Source organism: Pongo abelii, chromosome 6, assembly GCF_028885655.2.
Source record: "Pongo abelii isolate AG06213 chromosome 6, NHGRI_mPonAbe1-v2.0_pri, whole genome shotgun sequence".
Taxonomy (NCBI): domain Eukaryota; kingdom Metazoa; phylum Chordata; class Mammalia; order Primates; family Hominidae; genus Pongo; species Pongo abelii.
In genome coordinates this window covers 98,189,007-98,212,927 of record NC_071991.2, presented here as the reverse complement: position 1 = coordinate 98,212,927, position 23,921 = coordinate 98,189,007, and the positions used below count along the sequence as shown (strand labels likewise).

At 35.6% G+C, this 23,921-nt stretch overlaps 1 protein-coding gene across 9 annotated transcripts in view; it reads right to left on the bottom strand.

Annotated features, from left to right (window-relative positions):
• MAGI2 (membrane associated guanylate kinase, WW and PDZ domain containing 2) overlaps positions 1 to 23,921 on the bottom strand; it is a 1,490,397-nt gene that overhangs the window by 365,240 nt on the left and 1,101,236 nt on the right. For all 9 annotated transcript variants that reach the window (XM_054559585.2, XM_054559586.2, XM_063726096.1 and 6 more), the window contains one exon: positions 2,706 to 2,763. In XM_054559585.2, the coding sequence (XP_054415560.1) occupies positions 2,706 to 2,763 (58 nt within the window). The remainder of the gene's footprint in view (positions 1 to 2,705; positions 2,764 to 23,921) is intronic.

Below are 23,921 nucleotides of genomic sequence, written 5' to 3'. Positions count from 1 at the left end.
TATGTTTACATATGTATTCTTATAGTTTCCATAAAGAAGGCTACTATTCAGAACCAATATATACCTTGTGAAAATAATAGTGCAATAGAGATGAGATACAGAATTAAAACAAACCATGTAAATAAGTGTATTCCAATTAAAATATTTGACAAGTTTTCTTGGGATGATTGAAGATATCCCCTATTTCAAGTAATGTATACATCATATACAATAACAGGTGCTTTAGTTATGTTTATGAAGCTTTTCAAGAGGATGTTTCCAATAAATATTGGGATGATATTCTACTTAACATTGTCTTTAAGTTTGAATTATCTGTTTATTTGTCTCAGTTTTCTGTGTGGCCTGCTGCACCCACACACCTAATTACTGACACTGGTCAACTCTATAAAATCATGTAATGGGGACAAGACCATGACAAATAATAGAACTGAATGTAACGGGAAGGAAATTAAACTATTTTGACGCACTGTGACCTGTATATACAACCTTCCAATCACTTAAAATCTAAAACTATTAAAACATGTCAGCCTGATCTAATTATAGAATACATGACTGACTACATTCTATATAATTCTCTAACTATGGCTGTGTTACATGGAAAATGAAGTGGAGAAATGTACACAGAAGTATAATGTAGGCAAACACACACACACACACACACAAATTTGAAGTATAAAGATAAGAAAAATTTTCGTTTAGGGTTACAGCCAGTGTCCAATATCATAATTAATTATAAAGGATCTACCAGCAGCAGATCTTCACTTGCAGAACACACATCTCAATTATCAAGAAGGGATGAAGCATAGCTTTCTAACATAGGGGTGTCTTGCCTCTCTGTTAGATGATTAGGACAGAGAAGGAAGGTTTTAGTTAAATCCTCTCCTGCACTGGAAGTTAGCTTGAAAGGAGCTGAAGATATGAAAAAACAATCTGAAGAATTAAAATAGGGCAGGGGCCAGCAAACTATGACCTGCAGGCAAGATTTGACCAGCTGCCGGTTTTTGTAAATAAAGTTTTATTGGAACGTAGCTGATGTTGCTGATGGTTGCTTTCAAGCTACAACAGCAGAACTAAGCAGTTATAACAGAGGCCGTGTCATCCTCCACCCCAAATATTTGCTATCTGGGTTTTTATGGATTTTGCCAACATATGGACTAAGGAGTGGTTCTTTTTCAATGATTTTGTGAGAAAATATACTAAAGATAAGATCTGATATGCCTCACACTCAGTTCTCTTTCCTTACATGGAATTTCCTTGAATATCTGATGTAGTAGGCTTAGACACAGTACAGTTTGATTCAGTCAATTAAGACAAGCTAGCATTTGTTTGAAATATATAGTGTTATATTTATGTAGGGACTGTAACTATGTTATTTAAAACATATAGGTACTTTAATTCATCAGCAATCTAGTGGGACACAGAGGCCTTATAACTATTTATAAATGATGTCCCTTTATTTTTGCAGTTAGAGATACCTCTATGTATTTCTATGTATTTATCTTACTTTTTTTTTGTATTTGTTCAGTGTCCGTGTGACACCATATATTAGATACTATGCTAGAAGATTGCATGTGGAAAATGAGCTGAATTCACCTTGACTGTGAATCTGGAAATGACTGTGGAGCCAAAATTGGGGCTTTTCCAAACGAAAATCATGGGTGAAAGTAGTTATGACAAGTGCTCCTGAGGGAGACACTCAAGGGCAGAGAGCACACAGATTTTACTTATCTGTACATTTCCAGTGCCAAGAAGGGCATGACACCTAATAAAAGCTCAGTAACCATTTTTGAATATTGTTACAAAAACAATTTAGCACTAAAGCCAACCTGTAACTCTTGACCATCTGTAATTATTAAACAGAATGTGGTTGGAAAAAACAAAGTAGGATCTTGATGAACAATGTGAAAGTCTTTTGTTTTTCAACCTCTGGATTTCTTGGGTAGTGTTTCCCATAAGGAATATGTAGGCTTTGTTATTCACCCAAATAACTTTAGGAACATCATACAATAGATAGGAATGAAAAACAATCGTCTGTTTGAAGAGAGAGTTCTAGAAAAATAAATCACATATTTAACTTTTGAAAATTATGAATATTACTTGATTTCCCAGGAAAAATATGTGTATATAATTTAACCCTGAATAGTGAGTGCATTTGTTCTGAATAAAAGGATGCATGGGGGGAAATTCATACCATGACAAATTATTGGAACGTAACCTCCAATAGGTAACATAAAAGTCCAATGTACCGAAAGAATACTGTTGATTTGGAATGAGGTCCTAAAAAAGAAAAAAAATCTAAATCTTATTTTATTTTTCAACTAAAAAATGTCTGATTCATTTAATTGACTTTGAAATCTGTTTTAATAGAACATCTCGTTTGCACAACCAGTCAGCTCCCAACATTTTGATTGCAAAATGAAAGGCATTTACTTTGATATCTTTAATTATCACTCATTTAGAGGACAGTGTGAAACACACTTTTTCAATTGGTGTTTTAGAATCGTTGAGTCAAAGGAAAGGAATGACAAATTAGCCAGCTGGAGAGGAAAGAAACAGCTAGCTAGTGCTGCTAGTCTTGGTGGATACTTCAAAGTAAGATGAAAGGGAAATGAAGGGGCTGTTAGCCACACATGCTCAATAAATAAAATACTAACATAATTTCACAACATATTAATAACAAGTTAATATCACACTTAGAGACTTACTCAACATAATAAGTGCCATAAATGGGATCATCGATTTTTTCCCAGCCATATGGAAGCTCTGAAAAATAAAGAGTTATTTCTTTCAGTAAATAAAGAACAGATATCACAATTTCTAATAAAAAGTAATATAATTTAACTGTTCATGGAAGGCAGAAATGGTCTACTAAAGTGGAACAAAGCATTCAGAGTCAGCAACAAATTTCAGAACATATTATAGAAACTATAAGATGCACTGACTTGAACATTGGCAGTTAAAACACAGAGCTCTCTTCTCTGCAGATACACTGCTGGGTCTAGACATTTGTCTCATGCCAAACAGTAGGATGGCATGTCATCACGTTATCACCATTTAGTGCAATATAGAAGGCAAATCGCTTTCCTGAAAGTGCATATGGTTCTCTTATTTATTTGTATTGCTAAAGGAGCATTTCAGGACAAAGACCACATTTTCAAAATATATTTCTGAGAATAGCAAATTGTTTCTGATGACTGAAACAAAGACATTATAAATTCTCAATTGATATCCCACTATTTGAGATGGTAGGCTGGCTGTTACTCCACATGGGTCAGAATTTGAATGCTGCCAATACACTCTCTGGGCATATTTTAAAAATAAGGTATAAAATTGTGAACATGCTTTCCTTGATAATATAGTTCATATTTTCAATTCTCCATAGCTAATTTTAATTCACACATACACACATTAAAAAAAATCAACAATACTATAAATCCTATTACAGGCAAAAACATGCTGTCTGAAAACTAGGCTTTGCTTCATAATATTGTTTTCCAAATACACCAAGGTTTTATAATTATTAACTCCTACAAATATGAAGAATACTGTATTTTTCTTGATAGATATGAATTTTTACATATATAGAAATTGAAACCTAAGATATATTGACAAGTTTAAATATATTTCAGTGAAATTTAAAAAGTTTTATTATTATAGCAATAATACATATCACTGTAGACAAAGCACAGTTATCAAAAGAAAACTGGAATTACCTGCGATCCTGCCACCCAGAAATAACCGCTGTTAATATTTTGGTGAATATCCTTCAAATAATTTTCTATGCATATGTGTGCAAATATTTTTAAAATAAATTACCACATACAGTGCATATTACTTTTATAGCCTTATATTTCTACTTAACAGAATATCAAGGATGTCATTCAATGTGAATGTGTGTTACCGCACAATATCATTTTTAAGGCGGCAACAGTAGTCAGCAGCATGGTTAGAAGCTGTGTAATTCATCATTTTTCTATTATTGAATATTTGGAACTTTCCAATTTTTACCTGTCATGTGTCATCTGTATTGGACCTACTAAAATGTAAATCTTTTATCATTTTTCTATAATATAGTATTGAAAAATTCCTAGATGTGGAATTTTGGATCAAAGGGCATGCATCCTTTTATTGTTTTTGACATATATTACCAGATTTCTACCTTACCAACTCACAAAAAAGTACTAATTTATAATCTCACTGAGCGTGTATGAGTGATTTTGTTTCTCTGTACCATCAAATTAAATACAGATCCACAATTCCTCATCCAAAACTTTTAGGAACATATATGTTTTAGGATTCAGAATTTTTGCAATTTTAGAAAGTTATCACAGTGCAAATGCTTTCTCTTTCATAACACTCTAAGTAGAGTTGGGGAAAGCAGTTTATAATCGAACATATGAGTATTTCTGCAGCCAAAGATATGATTCATACTAAGAAGGATAATTTAAACTTACCACACCAAATTTTAGAGTACCTTAAGAAATCTTTCTTTCAGAAGGATAATAAGAGTAAACCTTTACTGAGTATTGTTTGTGGTTTGAGTACTGATGGATTTTCTAGGTACTAACTCATTTTATCATGCCAGCAACTCAGGACTCAAAAACCCTGTATTCTGGTTCCAGTAAGCTTACCCAATTTAAATATCAATTCAGAAACTCTGTTTAACAAGGCATAAACACCACTTAATTTAGATTAAGGAGAATAACTATCCAGATGGTTTTCACCAAATCCCCTAAGCTATTGGCAAATTCATCTAGTAAAAAGGAATTCATTTGACAAGTATCTATTGAGTGCCTTTTATAAACAGCTCATCCCAAACCCTTTTTTATAAGCAGCTCATCCAGAAGTAAAAGAATATACAGAGGACAGCAATTAATATTATGGATATTTGTTATTAATTTATTAATATGGTTCAATACATGGATATGTATTTATAACAGGTTTAACATCATCTTATGAATGCAACAATATATAACAATCATATTCAATAAACATAAAGAGTAAAAGCCTAACGTAGTTAACTTATGAATACAGCCCTACTTCTTAATGCCAATGCCATATGGAAGCATTTCATGGTCAAAGTTTGTACAATTATCTTTTATAAAGTAAATGATTCTTTCATTTTAATCTGAGTAAATCACTAGTTCTAAGCAATGTATCCCAGAAGGGCAGAGTTCATTGATTCTTTTCTTTGTCAGATTTACAATGCCAAATTTCCTGGGTACAATTTATTATATATTATACTTTCCCACTTGTCATCATGCAGTCCTCGTCAGAATTTAGGGAGAATCTGCTTTATTTTTCATAAGATATCAATATGTTTATTCTGTTCGCTTGGTTGTTTCAGATTTCCAAAGTAAACTATTATTTCATGCTGAAACAAAATTATATGTCATACATATTTGTGTTTTAAGAACTGTCAGAGGTCCTAGACTCACACTTTGAGGCAAAATTATACACTAGTTCTAACTTTCTGTTAGAAAGAGCATCATTTGTTTCATTTTAAATATGTTCAAGGAATTGATGGAGGAACCTTACAGGAAACCAATAACAGATACATACATTGCTTCATTTGAAGCAGAGTGGATGTAAAAATATACAACTAATGTTTAAAAAGGTACTTGTATGTATGTGTATATATGAATGTGTACCTGTGTGTATATGTTGGCACATGTGTGTTTGTGTGTATTCTTTTAATGACATTTTGCTTCAAAAACTAGGATTTAAGCTAGTATGCTAATGAAAAAACACAATTTTCACAAGTTTTTCTTCACTTGTAAAAAGACAAGTCATCAAATAAACTTCTTAACATTATACACTGAAGAGTACACATCTAGATGATGAAAAATGAAAAAGTTAAGAATTATCTTTCACTGTGAAAATTAAGCTATTTGGACTTGGATTAGTTTAAAAAAACAAAACAACTGCTGCTTCTTTAAATTAAGCTAACAGATGAGAAAAAGAATTTCCAACATTGCACTATTTGTCCAATCAGGCAAGCATGTAGCTTGGAGCTTTTGGGTCCTAGGTTATTTAGAATACTGTATTCAACAACACTTGACAAATCTGTGGATGATTAAGGTCACACTGATGAAAGAATAACATACATGATGCAACAGGAAAAAATAAACACTTGAGATCAGCAAGGTTAATGCTGCATTAAGAACTGTTTTAATTGAGATTTTCTTCAGGCCATGGAACCATGGAGCAAATTCAGTGATTAAATATTCCTACCCTGAAAAAGTCTAGATTAATTTGTAGTCAATCATATCAGCTTGGAAAACTGGAATAAAAACAAAAGATTCAACATGCACCTAGCTTTGCCTGGATTCTGGCATAGTCAGCATGCTATATTTTTTAAATTTAATTGTGCTTCCCAAATATTATTTCATTTATTTATTTTTTAGTCAGCTACACTTTCATTACAGAAAACAGAGGCCCCTTTATGCTAGCTCAGTAAGAAGATAACCACATTCTGATATTGTGCACTGAGAAGGGCACAGCTTTACCTCTGTAGTATACTTGTCAAAAATAAATAACCTTATGTGTGTGTATTTTTTAACAGTCAGGGTTCCATTGTGTTGCCCAAGCTGAACTCAAACTTCTGGGCTCAAGCAATCCTCTCCCCTCAGCCTTCTGAGTAGCTGGAACCACAGTGCGCTTCACTGTGCCTGGCCAGGAATGCCATTTTGATCATGAGAAACATATGACAAGCTCAAGTGGAGGGACATTCAATAGAGTAACTGACAAGTACCCTTAGAAAGGGTCGAGGTCATGAAAGAGAAAAACTGACTGGGATATTATCACAGATGAAGGAGAATACGGAGACACGATGACTAAATGCACTGTGGGATAATAAATTGGATCTTGAACCAGAAGGAGGACATTAGTGGAGCAACTGGCAAAATTCACATAAGATTTGTAGATTAGTTAATAGTTTATATGGATGTTAATTTCCTGGGTTCAATGTACTTATGAAAGATGTAAATGTTAGGGGCAGCTAAGTGGGAGTTATGTGGAGCCACTTTGTACTATTTTTGTAATTTTTTAGAAGTCTAAAATAGCTTCAAAATGAAAACATGGAAAAATCTAGGTCACTTACTCTTACTATTGATTAGAGGGCTCCTACTCACACTTTATTTTAAAAACCTTTTCTTTCCAACTTTTACTTTAGTTTCAGTGGCGTACGTGTGCAGGTGTCTTATCTGGGTATATTTCATGATGCTGAGGTTTGGGGTATGAATGATCCCATCACCCAGGTACTGAGCATAGTGGTACACAGCAGTTTTTCAACTCTTTTCCCCCTCCTTCCCTTCACCTTCTAGTAGTCCCAAGTGTCTATTGTTGCCATCTTTATGTTCATGAGTATCCAATGTTTAGCTCCCACTTATAAGTGAGAACATGCAATATTTGATTTTCTCTTCTTGCGTTAATTTGCTTAGGATAATGGCCTCCAGCTGCATCCATGTTGCTGCAAAGGACATGATTTTGTTATTTTGCATGGCTGCATAGTATTCCATGGTGCATATGCACCACATTTTCTTTATCCAATCCACCATTGTTGGACACCAAGGTTGATTCCGTGTCTCTGCTATTGTAAAAAGTGCTACAGCAAAAATATGTGAATGCATGTGTCTTTTGGTAAAATGATTTGTTTTCTTTTGGGTGTATACCCTGTAACAGGATTGCTTACTGACCTAGTAGTTCTATTTCAAGTTCTTTGAGAAACTGTCAAACTGCTTTCCACATAAGCGTTCCCCTTCCTCTGCAGCTTCACCAACATCTGTTGTTTTCTGACTTTTTATTAATAGCCATTCTGACTGGTGTAGGATGGTATCCTTTTGTGGTTTGAGTCGTGTTTCTCTGATGATTAGTGATACGGAATATATTTATATGTTTGTTGGCCACTTGTATGTTTTCTTTTGTGGGGTGTCTGTTCATGTCTTTTGCCCATTTTTAAAAAAAGTTATTTGTTTTTTGCTTGTTTAAGTTTCTTATGGATTTTGGGTATTAGATTTTTGTCAGATAAATAGTGTGCAAATATTTTCTCCCATTCTGTAGATCTTTTTACTCTGTTGATAGTTTCTTTTGCTATGCAGAAGCTCTTTAGTTTAACTGGGTCCCACTTGTCAATTTTTGTTTTTTGTTACAATTGCTTTTGAGAACTTGAAGTTGGTTTGCTAGTATTTTGTTGAGGATTTTTGCGTCTATGTTCATCAGGGATATTGGCCTGTAGCTTTCTTTTTTCATTGTGTCTTGCCAGGTTTTGGTATCATGGTCACACTTCATTAATGTGAAATCAGATACATAGAACACTGGATTCATTTTGATAGAACTGAAATTTAAATAAAATGAGAATGTAGGATTTTTGCACTTATATTCTTCTTTTATATTGTGTTGATTTTTTTTTTTTTTTTTTTTTTTTTTTTTTTGAGACAGAGTCTCGCTCTGTCACCCAGGCTGGAGGACAGTGGCACAATCTTGGCTCACTGCAACCTTCACCTCCTGGGTTCAAGCAATTCTTGTGCCTCAGCCTCCTGAGTAGCTGGGATTACAAGCGTACACCACTACACCTGGCTATTTTTTTTTGTATTTTTAGTAGAGATGAGGTTGCACCATGTTGGCAAGGCTGGTCTCCAACTCCTGACCTCAGTTGATCCACCTGCCTTGGCCTCCCAAAGTGCTGGGATTACAGGGGTGCACCACCATTCCCAGGCTTGTGTTGATGTCTTTCAATAGGTATATTCAAGAGAATGACTTTTAATTTTGCTATCTTACCTTTTATTTATTTTTTGTTGTCTGTCTTTCTGCTCCCTAGAAAAACTGGGTAAATACAACATTCATGTTTAAATGCAGCTGCATCCTGGGTCCTAGAAGTCACAGATTCAGTAACAGGAGTGCTAAATCTAGAGTCAGGCATTGTTCCTTTCTTGGGAGGCGGTGTCTTCTATGGGCCACAACAAGCATTGGTTATGTAAATTCATGTAAGGTTGTATGGAGGTCTATTCTGGTGGGAAGACCAGAATGGGCCTCCTTTTCCAGAAAGGCAGCCCATTTTAGGAATCATGCAATGTATTAAGATATTAGAGACAGAGGCAGAAACCAAAAGCCAGAAACCATATCCTTCAATCCTATATTATTTTATATTGACTAGCCTTTTTTAAAAAAACAAAATTTGAGGTTCTTGTTTGATTGTTTTAGAGGTAATGACTGTACAAAAGAAAGCAAGGAACATAAAAAATTTCCATAGGTTAAGTAGTGTATAGTGTATTATATGGTAATAGCTACTTATTACAAAATCTTTTCCTCTAATATTTTAGATTTTTGCTATATACTTGTATACAAACTGGGGAATATAACTAAATTTTCCTGTAAAAGTTACACAGCTTTTGCTCCTAGTTGGTCTTTAGGAGTTTGAGGAATTCTTAATATAAGTGAGTTTAAAATATGAAATATGTTTTTAGAATTAACAAGAAAAAGGAGGAAGAGAAAGATCATTGTGCAAGGATAAAATATAGAATAGATGACTTTTTGCTAACAAAAGGTATTATATCTTTGTCTCTTTTTTCCTTTATTCAACAATGCATTTGATACTATAAAAGTAAATCCTGAATATATTCTTTTTTTTAAAAAAGCTAAATCCATACATTAATGAAAGCTAACCACAGTCCCATTACCTTATGTACAGGTAAAGCTGGGGGGTAACCTTTCAGACCTTTCTCCATGTATCAAGGTTCCAGTTTGCTCCTTTTTACCAGAAATCTTTATTGCATTCAGTCAGGAAAATAAATAACTAAATCAAAACCAAAGAACAAACTAAAAAACCTAAAACTGAATATAGAAAATGTTGTTCCTTTATGTTCCACTCTCATGTTCCAGTCTCTTTCATCTTTCTCAGATATTTGCCTACATACGAGCACAAACCCAGTCACTATCATGGAAATGTAGGCTATGAAGTCTTTATTTATGAACTCTGGGTATAGGAGATTTATTATTTTACAGTGGAAAGAAAAACTAGCTGAGCTGTATTCTACAGTGATGATATTTAATTCATATTATCAAGTAGAGTCAACCTGAGTACTTAATTCCACCGTATTATAATAAAAAATTAAAATACTGACCATGATTTTATGGGCTGGTTGTTGATGAAAGATGTGATTGCAGAGAAAATTTCAAATAAATTTATTCATTAATATATCTTACCAAATTTAATAGAAAATGGATACAATTTTCTTGGCAGCTATTGACGTATGAAAAAATATGTAGTCAATAGTATTTTGGGGATTCAGGGGCTCTTTACTAACTGGAGAAAAGCCGTGAACTTTTGCAACACTAACTTAACTATGACATCTATGTATTTGAGATGGTGACAAGAAGTGGTGGCAGAAAAGCATGACACTATAAAGGATGTTGTCTGGTAAAGACTTAGCAAGAGTCATCTTTGGTTTAAGTCTGCAAGCGGCATTACAAGGTGAAAACATGACGAACCTAGTAGGTCTTTGTCTTTATATTTCTAGTACTCTGTAGAAAAAGGGCTGGCTACAAAGAAAGATTTGGGAAGCAACTATATATGGAGGACTTCAAAATATGCATCTCCAGTTTTAACTTCTAGAAGCCTGTGTTAATCTACCCATCCAACTATTTCTCATCATCATTATCCATTTGAAAATGCTTATGTAAACATCCTGGACTCTTAAAGTGTAAAGGCTGACATATATATTTTAACCTCTCTACTTGCCCCTTAAAAACAGTAAATATCTACTAAGAGAGAAATAAAGCCACCCATAACCTATACCTACAACATTATGAGGAGAAACAAAATACTATGAACTTCAAAAGTTATGTATAAGTAGGGATGTGAATGCTCCAATCCAGTGCAGCCAGCTAGTGCCAGAGTGGAGACTGTGCAGAAAGGAGAGCAGGGTGAAGCAGGTGTGAGGTAAGGTGGGAAAACAGAAAAAATAATGCTCAGAATGGTAAATTCCCATCCGAGTGAAAAAATGTTTCTAGCAAACCTGCTTGATTAGAACACATCTATGAAGAATTGAAAGAAAGGGGTTTGACAGTGAGCAGAATAACAGTCTTGGGAAGGCCCAGCTTCTGAAGAAGAGGGGGATGATGTTAGTGGGAGAGGGGGATGTTCCTTGGAGACTTGGCTATGAAGGAAAAAAGTATGAGGTGAATATCAAGTATCTGCAGATAAGTTCATAAGACACACCAACTACTCTGCAAAAGAAAAAATAAATAAAAATAAAAAATAAAAATAAAAACGGCATCCACTGAGGAATCTGTACTTCATGAAAGCAACAGAAGGGGGTGCTCATGAACTAAAAATTGTAGTAATCCACCAAGTCCTTTACTTTTGCTTACATGAAACTGTTATCGCTGGTCTAGGAACAAAAGAAATTTCAAACTAACCAACCAAAAAAAAGAGCAGACTCTTTATAGAAAGTTACTATAAGAAAATAATCAGAAAATGATAGCCAAAACAATTCAGCTAATGAAAATTTCTCTCAAGAGAAAACAAAAACAAAATTGCAAACAAGAAAGTTTTAATAAAACCTAGAGATATTTTGAAACAAATACTTATAAATAAAAACACCACTTTGAATCACATATTTAAAAGCTTTGAACATTAATGGACAAAGAACAGACACAGAATAAAAGATAGTTGACAAAAATGGTGAAATATAATTTAAAAAAATCTGAAATAACCAAATTACAAACTGCCAAAGAGAAAATAGAGTGAACTGAAAATATAAGGACTATTGAGGAAAGCCATGACAATAGCCAAGAGAATGTAAATGAAATAAACAAAAAGGTAAAAAGAATCAGAGAGGTCAATAATATAGAAGGTAGGCAGAGATAATCCAGCATATGCATATTGGAATACATAAAGAAGAAGAATATATAATAGAACTAATACATAAAACTGTGATCCAAGAAAAATTTCCAGAAATAAAATAACTATATCTATATATGGAAAAGTGTTGCCATATAGCCGGAAAAATTGGCCCCAGTCAATTCCAAAATACATACCGGTAAGACATTTAGACTTTAAAAGGTAGAGAAAACATGGCTAAAAGATAAGCTCCTTACAATGGAAAAATCAAATTAACATTAAATCTCAGGAAGAACGAACACATCTAGAAAACAGTGAAGCAGCATTTTAAAGACTCTCAAAGAAAGTGTGAGCTAAGAATTTTATATCCAGCCAAATTGTACTTCAAGTATTCATTGTGCAAACACACACACACCCCACCATATAAACAGTTTATTCTACCCAAGATCCCTTCCTGACACATACCTACTTAATTAAACCAAGCTACTTCGACCAAGAGATAATTTGAGGAACAACTAATGGTAATCATTCAACACATTTAATTGTAGATCTAAGCTTATATCAAAGATGGGGACAAAGGTAGAAGAAAATATGTAAATGTCTTATATTTAGACAATATAGAAGTAATATAATTTAAAAAGAGAGGAGAGGGAAAAAAAGTATAATGGCCAATGAGCTCACATACTATTGCTTAGGCAACAGGTGAGAGTCAATGAATATTATTTAAAATTGACAATGTTAAAACCAAACATAGAATTGAATGTAATTTATCTTTCTTATTAAGATTTTCTATCTGGCTTATAAAGAAAAACCTGACTCCATCCTGTAAAGATGACACACATTTAAAGAAAGTGACTCAGAGAGCTAAAAATAAAGTTTAGGCAAAGATAGGCCTGACAAGAAAAATAAAACAGAGTTTACAGTCTTCCTATTAGATGGAAGAATTCAAGTCAAAAGCATCAAATATGACAAGGAATCCCACTTTATAATAATAAAGATCACAATTCATAGTGCTCTACAACAGTTATCAATATTTGTGTACCAAATAATATAAACCACCTTCACAAAACAGTAACTACAGGAGCTGTGAGGAAAAATATATTAATAAGAAGCACTTTGACTATTTTCAGTCTAAGACAGATAAAGTTGACAAAATTACAGATATGAAAGAACTAAATATCATAATTAGGCAGATCTTTTGGCTCTTACTCCCTTTCTTTCCATCCATCTTTCTTTTTCCAATTTCATACTACAATAGAAAATACACATCCTTCTCAAATATGCATGGAACACTCGCCAACATTGTTAGATTACAAAAAATTCTTAAGTTCCATGAAGCAGAAACAGTGCAAGCAATAATCTTGACCATAATGCAATAAAATGTAGATGTTAGGGGGAGCTAAGATGGCTGAATAGGAACAGCTCCAGTCTACAGCTCCCAGCGTGAACGACGCAGAAGACGGGCGATTTCTGCATTTCCATCTGAGGTACCGGGTTCATCTCACTAGGGAGTGCCAGACAGTGGGTGCAGGTCAGTGGGTGCACGCACTGTGGGCGAGCTGAAGAAGGGTGAGGCATTGCCTCACTCGGGAAGCGCAAGGGGTCAGGGAGTTCCCTTTCCTAGTCAAAGAAAGGGGTGACAGAGGACACCTGGAAAATCGGGTCACTCCCACCCGAATACTGCGCTTTTCCGATGGGCTTAAAAAACGGCGCACCAGGAGATTATATCCCACACCAGGCTCAGAGGGTCCTACGCCCACGGAGTCTCGCTGATTGCTAGCACAGCAGTCTGAGATCAGACTGATAGTCGACAGCGAGGCTGGGGGAGGGGCGCCCGCCATTGCCCAGGCTCGCTTAGGTAAACAAAGCAGCCTGGAAGCTTGAACTGGGTGGAGCCCACCACAGCTCAAGGAGGCCTGCCTGCCTCTGTAGGCTCCACCTCTGGGGGCAGGGCATAGACAAACAAAAAGACAGCAGTAACCTCTGCAGACTTAAATGTCCCTGTCTGACAGCTTTGAAGAGAGCAGTGGTTCTCCCAGCATGCAGCTGGAGATCTGAGAACGGGCAGACTGCCTCCTCAAGTGGGTCCCTGACCCCTGACCCCCGAGCAGCCTAACTGGGAGGCACCCCCCAGCAGGGGTAGACTGACACCTCACATGGCCGGGTACTCCAACAGACCTGCAGCTGAGGTTCCTGTCTGTTAGAAGGAAAACTAACAAACAGAAAGGACATCCACACCAAAAACCCATCTGTACATCACCATCACCAAAGACCAAAAGTAGATAAAACCACAAAGATGGGGAAAAAACAGAGCAGAAAAACTGGAAACTCTAAAAAGCAGAGTGCCTCTCCTCCTCCAAAGGAACGCAGTTCTTCACCAGCAACGGAACAAAGCTGCACGGAGAATGACTTTGATGAGCTGAGAGAAGAAGGTTTCAGACGATCAAATTACTCCGAGCTACGGGAGGATATTCAAACCAAAGGCAAAGAAGTTGAAAACTTTGAAAAAAATTTAGAAGAATGTATAATTAGAATAACCAATACAGAGAAGCGCTTAAAGGAGCTGATGGAGCTGAAAACCAAGGCTTGAGAACTACGTGAAGAATGCAGAAGCCTCAGGAGCCGATGCGATCAAATGGAAGAAAGGGTATCAGCCATGGAAGATGAAATGAATGAAATGAAGTGAGAAGGGAAGTTTAGAGAAAAAAGAATAAAAAGAAACGAGCAAAGCCTCCAAGAAATATGGGACTATGTGAAAAGACCAAATCTGCGTCTCATTGGTGTACCTGAAAGTGACGGGGAGAATGGAACCAAGTTGGAAAACACTCTGCAGGATATTATCCAGGAGAACTTCCCCAATCTAGCAAGGCAGGCCAACATTCAGATTCAGGAAATACAGAGAACGCCACAAAGATACTCCTCGAGAAGAGCAACTCCAAGACACATAATTGTCAGATTCACCAAAGTTGAAATGAAGGAAAAAATGTTAAGGGCAGCCAGAGAGAAAGGTTGGGTTACCCTCAAAGGGAAGCCCATCAGACTAACAGCGGATCTCTCAGCAGAAACTCTACAAGCCAGAAGAGAATGGGGGCCAATATTCAACATTCTTAAAGAAAAGAATTTTCAACCCAGAATTTCATATCCAGCCAAACTAAGCTTCATAAGTGAAGGAGAAATAAAATACTTTACAGACAAGCAAATGCTGAGAGATTTTGTCACCACCAGGCCTGCCCTAAAAGAGCTCCTGAAGGAAGCGCTAAACATGGAAAGGCACAACCGGTACCAGCCGCTGCAAAATCATGCCAAAATGTAAAGACCATCGAGACTAGGAAGAGACTGCATCAACTAACGAGCAAAATAACCAACTAAAATCATAATGACAGGATCAAATTCACACATAACAATATTAACTTTAAATGTAAATGGACTGAATGCTCCAATTAAAAGACACAGACTGGCAAATTGGATAAACAGTCAAGACCCATCAGTGTGCTGTATTCAGGAAACCCATCTCACATGCAGAGACACACATGGGCTCAAAATAAAAGGATGGAGGAAGATCTACCAAGCAAATGGAAAGCAAAAAAAGGCAGGGGTTGCAATGCTAGTCTCTGATAAAACAGACTTTAAACCAACGAAGATCAAAAGAGACAAAGAAGGCCATTACATCATGGTAAAGGGATCAATTCAACAAGAAGAGCTAAATATATATGCACCCAATACAGGAGCACCCAGATTCATAAAGCAAGTCCTGAGTGACCTACAAAGAGACTTAGACTCCCACACATTAATAATGAGAGACTTTAACACCCCACTGTCAACGTTAGACAGATCAACGAGACAGAAAGTCAACAAGGATACCCAGGAATTGAACTCAGCTCTGCACCAAGCAGACCTAATAGACATCTACAGAACTCTCCACCCCAAATCAACAGAATATACATTTTTTTCAGCACCACACCACACCTATTCCAAAATTGACCACATACTTGGAAGTAAAGCTCTCCTCAGCAAATGTAAAAGAACAGAAATTATAACAAACTCTCTCTCAGATCACAGTGCAATCAAGCTAGAACTCAGGATTAAGAAACTCACTCAAAACCGCTCAACTACATGGAAACTGAACAACCTGCTCCTGAATGAATACTGGGTACATAACGAAATGAAGGCAGAAATAAAGATGTTCTTTGAAACCAATGAGAACAAAGACACAACATACCAGAATCTCTGGGCTGCATTCAAAGCAGTGTGTAGAGGGAAATTTATAGCACTAAATGCCCACAAGAGAAAGCAGGAAAGATCCAAAATTGACACCCTAACATCACAATGAAAAGAACTAGAAAAGCAAGAGCAAACACATTCAAAAGCTAGCAGAAGGCAAGAAATAACTAAAATCAGAGCAGAACTGAAGGAAATAGGGATACAAAAAACCCTTCAAAAAATTAGTGAATCCAGGAGCTGGTTTTTTGAAAGGATCAACAAAATTGATAGACTGCTAGCAAGACTAATAAAGAAAAAAAGAGAGAAGAGTCAAATAGATGCAATAAAAAATGATAAAGGGGATATCACCACCGATCCCACAGAAATACAAACTACCATCAGAAAATACTACAAACACCTCTATGCAAATAAACTAGAAAATGTAGAAGAAATGGATAAATTCCTCGACACATACATCCTCCCAAGACTAAACCAGGAAGAAGTTGAATCTCTGAATAGACCAATAACAGGAGCTGAAATTGTGGCAATAATCAATAGCTTACCAACCAAAATGATTCCAGGACCAAATGGATTCACAGCCGAATTCTACCAGAGGTACAAGGAGGAACTGGTACCATTCCTTCTGAAACTATTCCGATCAATAGAAAAAGAGGGAATCCTCCCTAACTCATTTTATGAGGCCAGCATCATCCTGATACCAAAGCCTGGCAGAGATACAACCAAAAAAGAGAATTTTAGACCAATATCCTTGATGAACATTGATGCAACAATCCTCAGTAAAATACTGGCAAACCGAATCCAGCAGTACATCAAAAAGCTTATCCACCATGATCCAGTGGGCTTCATCCCTGGGATGCAAGGCTGGTTCAACATACACAAATCAATAAATGTAATCCAGCATATAAACAGAACCAAAGACAAAAACCACATGATTATCTCAATAGATGCAGAAAAGGCCTTTGATAAAATTCAACAACACTTCATGCTAAAAGCTCTCAATAAATTAGGTATTGATGGGACGTATCTCAAAATAATAAGAGCTATCTATGACAAACCCACAGCCAATATCATACTGAATGGGCAAAAACTGGAAGCATTCCCTTTGAAAACTGGCACAAGACAGGGATGCCATCTCTCACCACTCCTATTCAACATAGTGTTGAAAGTTCTGGCCAGGGCAATTAGGCAAGAGAAGGAAATAATGGGTATTCAATTAGGAAAAGAGGAAGTCAAATTGTCTCTGTTTGCAGACGACATGATTATATATCTAGAAAACCCCACTGTCTCAGCCCAAAATCTCCTTAAGCTGATAAGCAACTTCAGTAAAGTCTCAGGATACAAAATCAATGTACAAAAATCACAAGCATTCTTATACACCAACAACAGACAAACAGAGAGCCAAATCATGAGTGAACTCCCATTCACAATTGCTTCAAAGAGAATAAAATACCTAGGAATCCAACTTACAGGGGACGTGAAGGACCTCTTCAAGGAGAACTACAAACCACTGCTCAATGAAATTAAAGAGGATACAAACAAATGGAAGAACATTCCATGCTCATGGGTAGGAAGAATCAATATGGTGAAAATGGCCATACTGCCCAAGGTAATTTAAGATTCAATGCCATCCCCATCAAGCTACCAATGACTTTCTTCACAGAATTGGAAAAAACTACTTTAAAGTTCATATGGAACCAAAAAAAAGCCCGCATCGCCAAGTCAATCCTAAGCCAAAAGAACAAAGTTGGAGGCATCACACTACCTGACTTCAAACTATACTACAAGGCTACAGTAACCAAAACAGCACGGTACTGGTACCAAAACAGAGATACAGATTAATGGAACAGAACAGAGCCCTCAGAAATAACGCCGCATATCTACAACTATCTGATCTTTGACAGACCTGAGAAAAACAAGCAATGGGGAAAGGATTCCCTATTTAATAAATGGGGTTGGGAAAACTGGCTAGCCATATGTAGAAAGCTGAAACTGGATCCCTTCCTTACACCTTATACAAAAATCAATTCAAGATGGATTAAAGACTTAAATGTTACACCTAAAACCATAAAAACCCTAGAAGAAAACCTAGGCATTACCATTCAGGACATAGGCATGGGCAAGGACTTCATGTCTAAAACACCAAAAGCAATGGCAACAAAAGCCAAAATTGACAAATGGGATCTAATTAAGCTAAAGAGCTTCTGCACAGCAAAAGAAACTACCATCAGAGTGAACAGGCAACCTACAAAATGGGAGAAAATTTTTGCAACCTACTCATCTGACAAAGGGCTAATATCCAGAATCTACAATGAACTCAAACAAATTTACAAGAAAAAAACAAACAACCCCATCAAAAAGTGGGCAAAGGACATGAACAGACACTTCTCAAAAGAAGACATTTATGCAGCCAAACAACACATGAAAAAATGCTCACCATCATTGGCCATCAGAGAAATGCAAATCAAAACCACAATGAGATACCATCTCACACCATTTAGAATGGCGGTGATTAAAAAGTCAGGAAACAACAGGTGCTGGAGAGGATGTGGAGAAATAGGAACATTTTTACACTACTGGTGGGACTGTAAACTAGTTCAACCATTGTGGAAGTCAGTGTGGCGATTCCTCAGGGATGTAGAACTAGAAATACCATTTGGCCCAGCCATCCCACTACTGGGTATATACCCAAAGGGCTATAAATCATGCTGCTATAAAGACACATGCACACGTATGTTTATTGCAGGATTATTCACAATAGCAAAGACTTGGAACCAACCTAAATGTCCAACAATGATAGACTGGATTAAGAAAATGTGGCACATATACACCATGGAATACTATGCAGCCATAAAAAATGATGAGTTCATGTCCTTTGTAGGGACATGGATGAAATTGGAAATCATCATTCTTAGTAAACTATCGCAAGAACAAAAAACCAAACACCGCATATTCTCACTCATAGGTGGGAATTGAACAATGAGAACACATGGACACAGGAAGGGGAACATCACACTCTGGGGACTGTTGTGGGGTGGGGGGAGGGGGGAGGGGTAGCAGTGGGAGATATACCTAATGCTAGATGACGAGTTAGTGGGTGCAGCGCACCAGCATGGCACATGTATACATATGTAACTAACCTGCATATTGTGCACATGTACCCTAAAACTTAAAGTATAATAATAAAAAAAAATGTAGATGTTAGTGTCAAAATTGTGATCAAAGAAAATTTCATCTAGAAATTAAGAACTTGAAATAACTCTTGGTCCAAAGAGGAAATGTTAACTGAAATTGCATATTTTCTAAAATGAATGAGGTAAAATATTAAATAAAAAATCTGTAGCATACAATTAAAACAGTGACCAGAGGAAATTTTATAATATATACACACAGGAGAATGGAAATAATAAAAGTAAATTAACAATTTAAAAAGCTATAAAAAGAACAACAAAGGAACCTCTAGAGACAACATACACGCGCACGCGGAAAACAAATAATAAAAGCAAAAAAATTGTACAAAATAGACTATTTCTTTTTTTAAAAAAGCAAAATAAACACTAGCTAGCTTAAGATTAGAAAGAGTTAAGTCATATATAACAAAGCAAGAAGTACCAAGAAGGAAGTAATAGTAAAAATAGCCAAGATTTGGAAACAACCTTAAGTGTCTATCAACAAATGAATGAGTAAAGAAGATGTGCTATATATATACAATGGAGTACTATTCAACCATAATAAGGAATGATATCCTGTCATTTGCAATGACATGGACAAAACTAGAGGGCATTATAGTAAGTGAAACAAGCCAGGCACAGAAAGACAAATGTCACATGTTCTCACCCAGTTGTGGGAACTAAAACTTAAAAGAACCGAACTCATGAATATATAGAGTAGAATGATAGTTACCAGAGGCTGGTAAGGGTAGCAGAGGAAGTGGGGATAGTTAAAGGGTATAAAAATATAGTTAGATAGAATGAATAAGATTTAGTGTTTGATTGCACAACAGTGTGACTATAGTCAACATTATTTTATTGTACATTTAAAAACAACTAAAAGAACATAATTGAAATGCTTGTAACACAAAGACACTTGAAGGGTTGGATATCCCGTTTATCCTCACGAGATTATTATGCATTGCATGCCGATATTAAAATATCTCATGTATCCCATAAATATATGCACACACTATGTACCCATAAAAATAAAAATAAAGTAATACCTGGCACAAATATATGCTAACAAAATTTTAAAACCTAAAATGGGCAATTTCTTAGGAAAATATAATTGATGGAAATGAGCCCCAGCTTTCTAGCTTAATTAGAAAGATGTTTGGTCAATTTACTATAGTAATCTCCAAGTATAAAAGAAACAAATGAAACAAAATGAGGCTAGGTACAGTGGCTCACACCTGTAATCTCAGCATTTTGGGAAGCTGAGGCAGGCAGACCACTTGAGGTCAGCAGTTTGAGACCAACCTGGCCAACATGGCGAAACCTTGTCTCTACTAAAAATACAAAAATTAGCTGGTCGTTGTGGCGCGCATCTGTAATCTCAGCTACTCGGGAGGCTGAGGCAGGAGAATGGCTTTAACTCAGGAAGGAGAAATTGCAGTGAGTTGAGATCGCGCCACTGCACTCCAACCTGGGTGACATATGAGACTCTGTCTCAATTAAAAAAAAAGAAAAGAAAAAAAAAGAAACAATATGAGTACTAAGGGTAAATTCCTTTATAACCCAAGTATGAGAAAAGGCTTTCTTACTCTGATTCAAGCTTGACGAATTTGACTACATAAAAACAGAAAAGAATATCTTCTATAGCTCAAATACCATAACTAATACTAAAAGATAACCGGTGAACTGGGAGAAAATATTTGTAACATATCAGTGATAAAGAGCTACTCTGCTTAATAAAGAACTTTTTTAAATGGAAGGGAAAAAAACCTAACCATCTAACAGAGGAATATGCAAAAGCCAGGAATACAGAGTTCACAAAAAGTATATGCAAATGACCCTTAAATGGGTAAAGATGTTCTACCTCCTTTACTATAGAAGAAATGCAAATTAACACTATATTGAGACATCATTCTCTAACAGACACAAAAATTCGAAAGCTTGACAACATACTCTTAGACCAGGTTGTGGGGAAACTGGCCCCTCATACCTTGCTGGTGGATGGGCAATGTGGTACAACCTCTAGGAGGAGAATTTGGCAGTAGCTAACATAACCAGATAAATTTTACCCTTTGACTCAATAATCTCTCCTCTGAGAAATTTCTCTACAGTTTTTATCTCCAACAATACTTTTTTAGCAAACAGACAAAGTTATTCAATGCGTCATTATTTTAATAGCAAATCATGGAAACAATCTAAATACCCAACCAGAGATGACTGGTTAAATGAACATGATATGTGCAGACAGTACAGAACTATACAGCTGTAAAATTTGTGAAGAAAGTCTCTATGATCTGATATGTGGTTATTCGCAGATCATATTGTTAAACAAAAACATTCAAATGTTCGTTTTTTAAAAAAACATAGGAAGGAGAGCCAGAAACTAAAGAAACTACTTAACTATAAGAGGTGGTATGAACAGACGAGTGGGAGGGATCAGAAAGGGAATGAGACTTCTCTGAGTATATCTTTTTCATATACTACATTAATACTTATGCTCTCTTATTCAAAAAATAAAAAAATGTAAAATAACCTGAAATCTAATACAAACAATAACAAATGAGCTTACATGTATACAAAATTGCTAACCAGTCAAAAAAAATTAAGTCAAATCTTGAAGAAATTAGAGATTCTAGGACTAGGGTTTCATTGTACAGTGACTCAAAAGGTAAAAGCATTAAAAACTCATTGAGGTTCAAAAGAGAAATAATCATATTTATTTGTACAAACTTATGGCATACACAAGAAATTTTGTTACACGTATATAATGCATAGTGATCAAGTCAGGGTATTAGGGTGTCTACCACCCTAGTACAATACAATTTTAAGTACAGTCACCCTACTCTATCAAACACTGAATTTATTCCTTCTATCTTATTGTAAATTTGCACCATTTAACCCACTTTTCTTCAGCCTCCCCTCAACTTCCACTCACCTTTCATAGTCTTTTATCTCTCTTTCCATTCTCTACCTTTATATGATCACATTTTTTAGCTCCCACATATAAGTGAGGACATAGGATATTTGTCTTTTTGTGCTGGCTCACTTCACTTAAGATAATGACCTCAAGTTCTATCCATGTTGCTGGAAATGACATGATTTGATTTCTTTATGATTGAATATTATTCCACTGTATATATATACCACGTTTTCTGTATCAGTTCATCTGTTAATGAACACTTAGGTTTATTTCATATCTTTGCTATTTTGAATAGTGCTGCAATAAACACATGAGTGTAGGTATCTCTTTGATATATTGATTTCTTTTGCTTTGAGTAGATATCCAGTAGTGGGATTGCTGAATTAAACAGTGATTCTATTTTCAGTTTTTCTGGGAAATCTCCATACTGTTTTTCATAGTGGCTGTATTGAATTACATTGCCACCAACAGTGTACAACAGTTCGCTTTTCTCTGCATCCTCACCAACATCTGGTATTTTTTTTGTCTTTTTAATAATAACCATTCTCACTGGGTAAGATGATATCTCACTGTGGTTTTTATACGCATTTCTCTGACCATTAGTGATGCTGATTACTTTTTACATACCTGTTAGTGTTTGTATGTCTTCTTTTGAGAACTGTCTATTCATATCATTTGCCCACTTTTTAATGGGATTAGTTTTTTTTCCTATTTGATTTATTTGTATATTCTGGATATTAGTCCCATGTTGGATGAATGATCTGCAAATATTTTCTTCCATTCAACATGCTATCTTTCCACTCTGCTGCTTGTTTTCTTTGCTGTGCAGAAATTTTTAGTTTAACATAGTTTTTTTCTTTTGTTTTTGTTCTCTGTGCTTTTGAGGTCTTAGTCATAAATTCTTTTCTTAGACCAGTGTCCAAGAGAGTTTCCCCTAGGTTTCCTTTTAATATCTTTATGGTTTTGGGTCTTATGTTTAGGTCATTCATCCATTTGAGTTGATTTTTGTCTATAGTGAGAGAGAGAGGTCCAGTTTCATTCTTCTGCACATGACAATTTTCCCAGCACTATGTATTGAAGAGGGTGTCCTTTTCCCAACATAAGTTCTTGTTGGCTTTGTTGAATATCAGTTAGCTGTAAATATGTGGCTTTATTTCTGGATTCTCCATTCTGTTATATTGGTCTATGTATCCATTTTTATACCAATACCATGTTGTTTTGGTTACCATACCCTTGTAATATATTTTGAAGTCAGGTAAAGTGATGACCCCAGCTTTGTTATTTTTGCTCAGAATTGCTTTGGCTATTCGTGCTCTTTTTTTGGTTCCATATGAAATTTAGGATTTTTTTCTAATTCTATGAAGAATGACATTAGTATTTTGATAGGGATTGCCCTGAATCTGTAGATTGCTTTGGACAATGTAGTCATTTTACCAATGGCATTACCTAACATAGCTTTCATAATGCAACAAATTTTGTGAGACTTTTTCAAGAAATATTTATTGATAACCTACTATGAGCTAAGCACTGTGCTGGGCTCGAGGATAGAATGACAAGTCACAAGATTCATGGATCAGATAGTTTCAGGTAGAGCCAGCCAATAAACAAATAATTTCACTATTAATTCATTACCATTTATAATACATGCTACTAGGAGAAGTACATGTATATTTTGCTCTACCTAAACCCTCAGGTAATTTATAAACAGCTTGGAATCATAGGCTATTACGTGTCATAGGCATAATTCATCACAATTGATTTAAATAATCCTAGT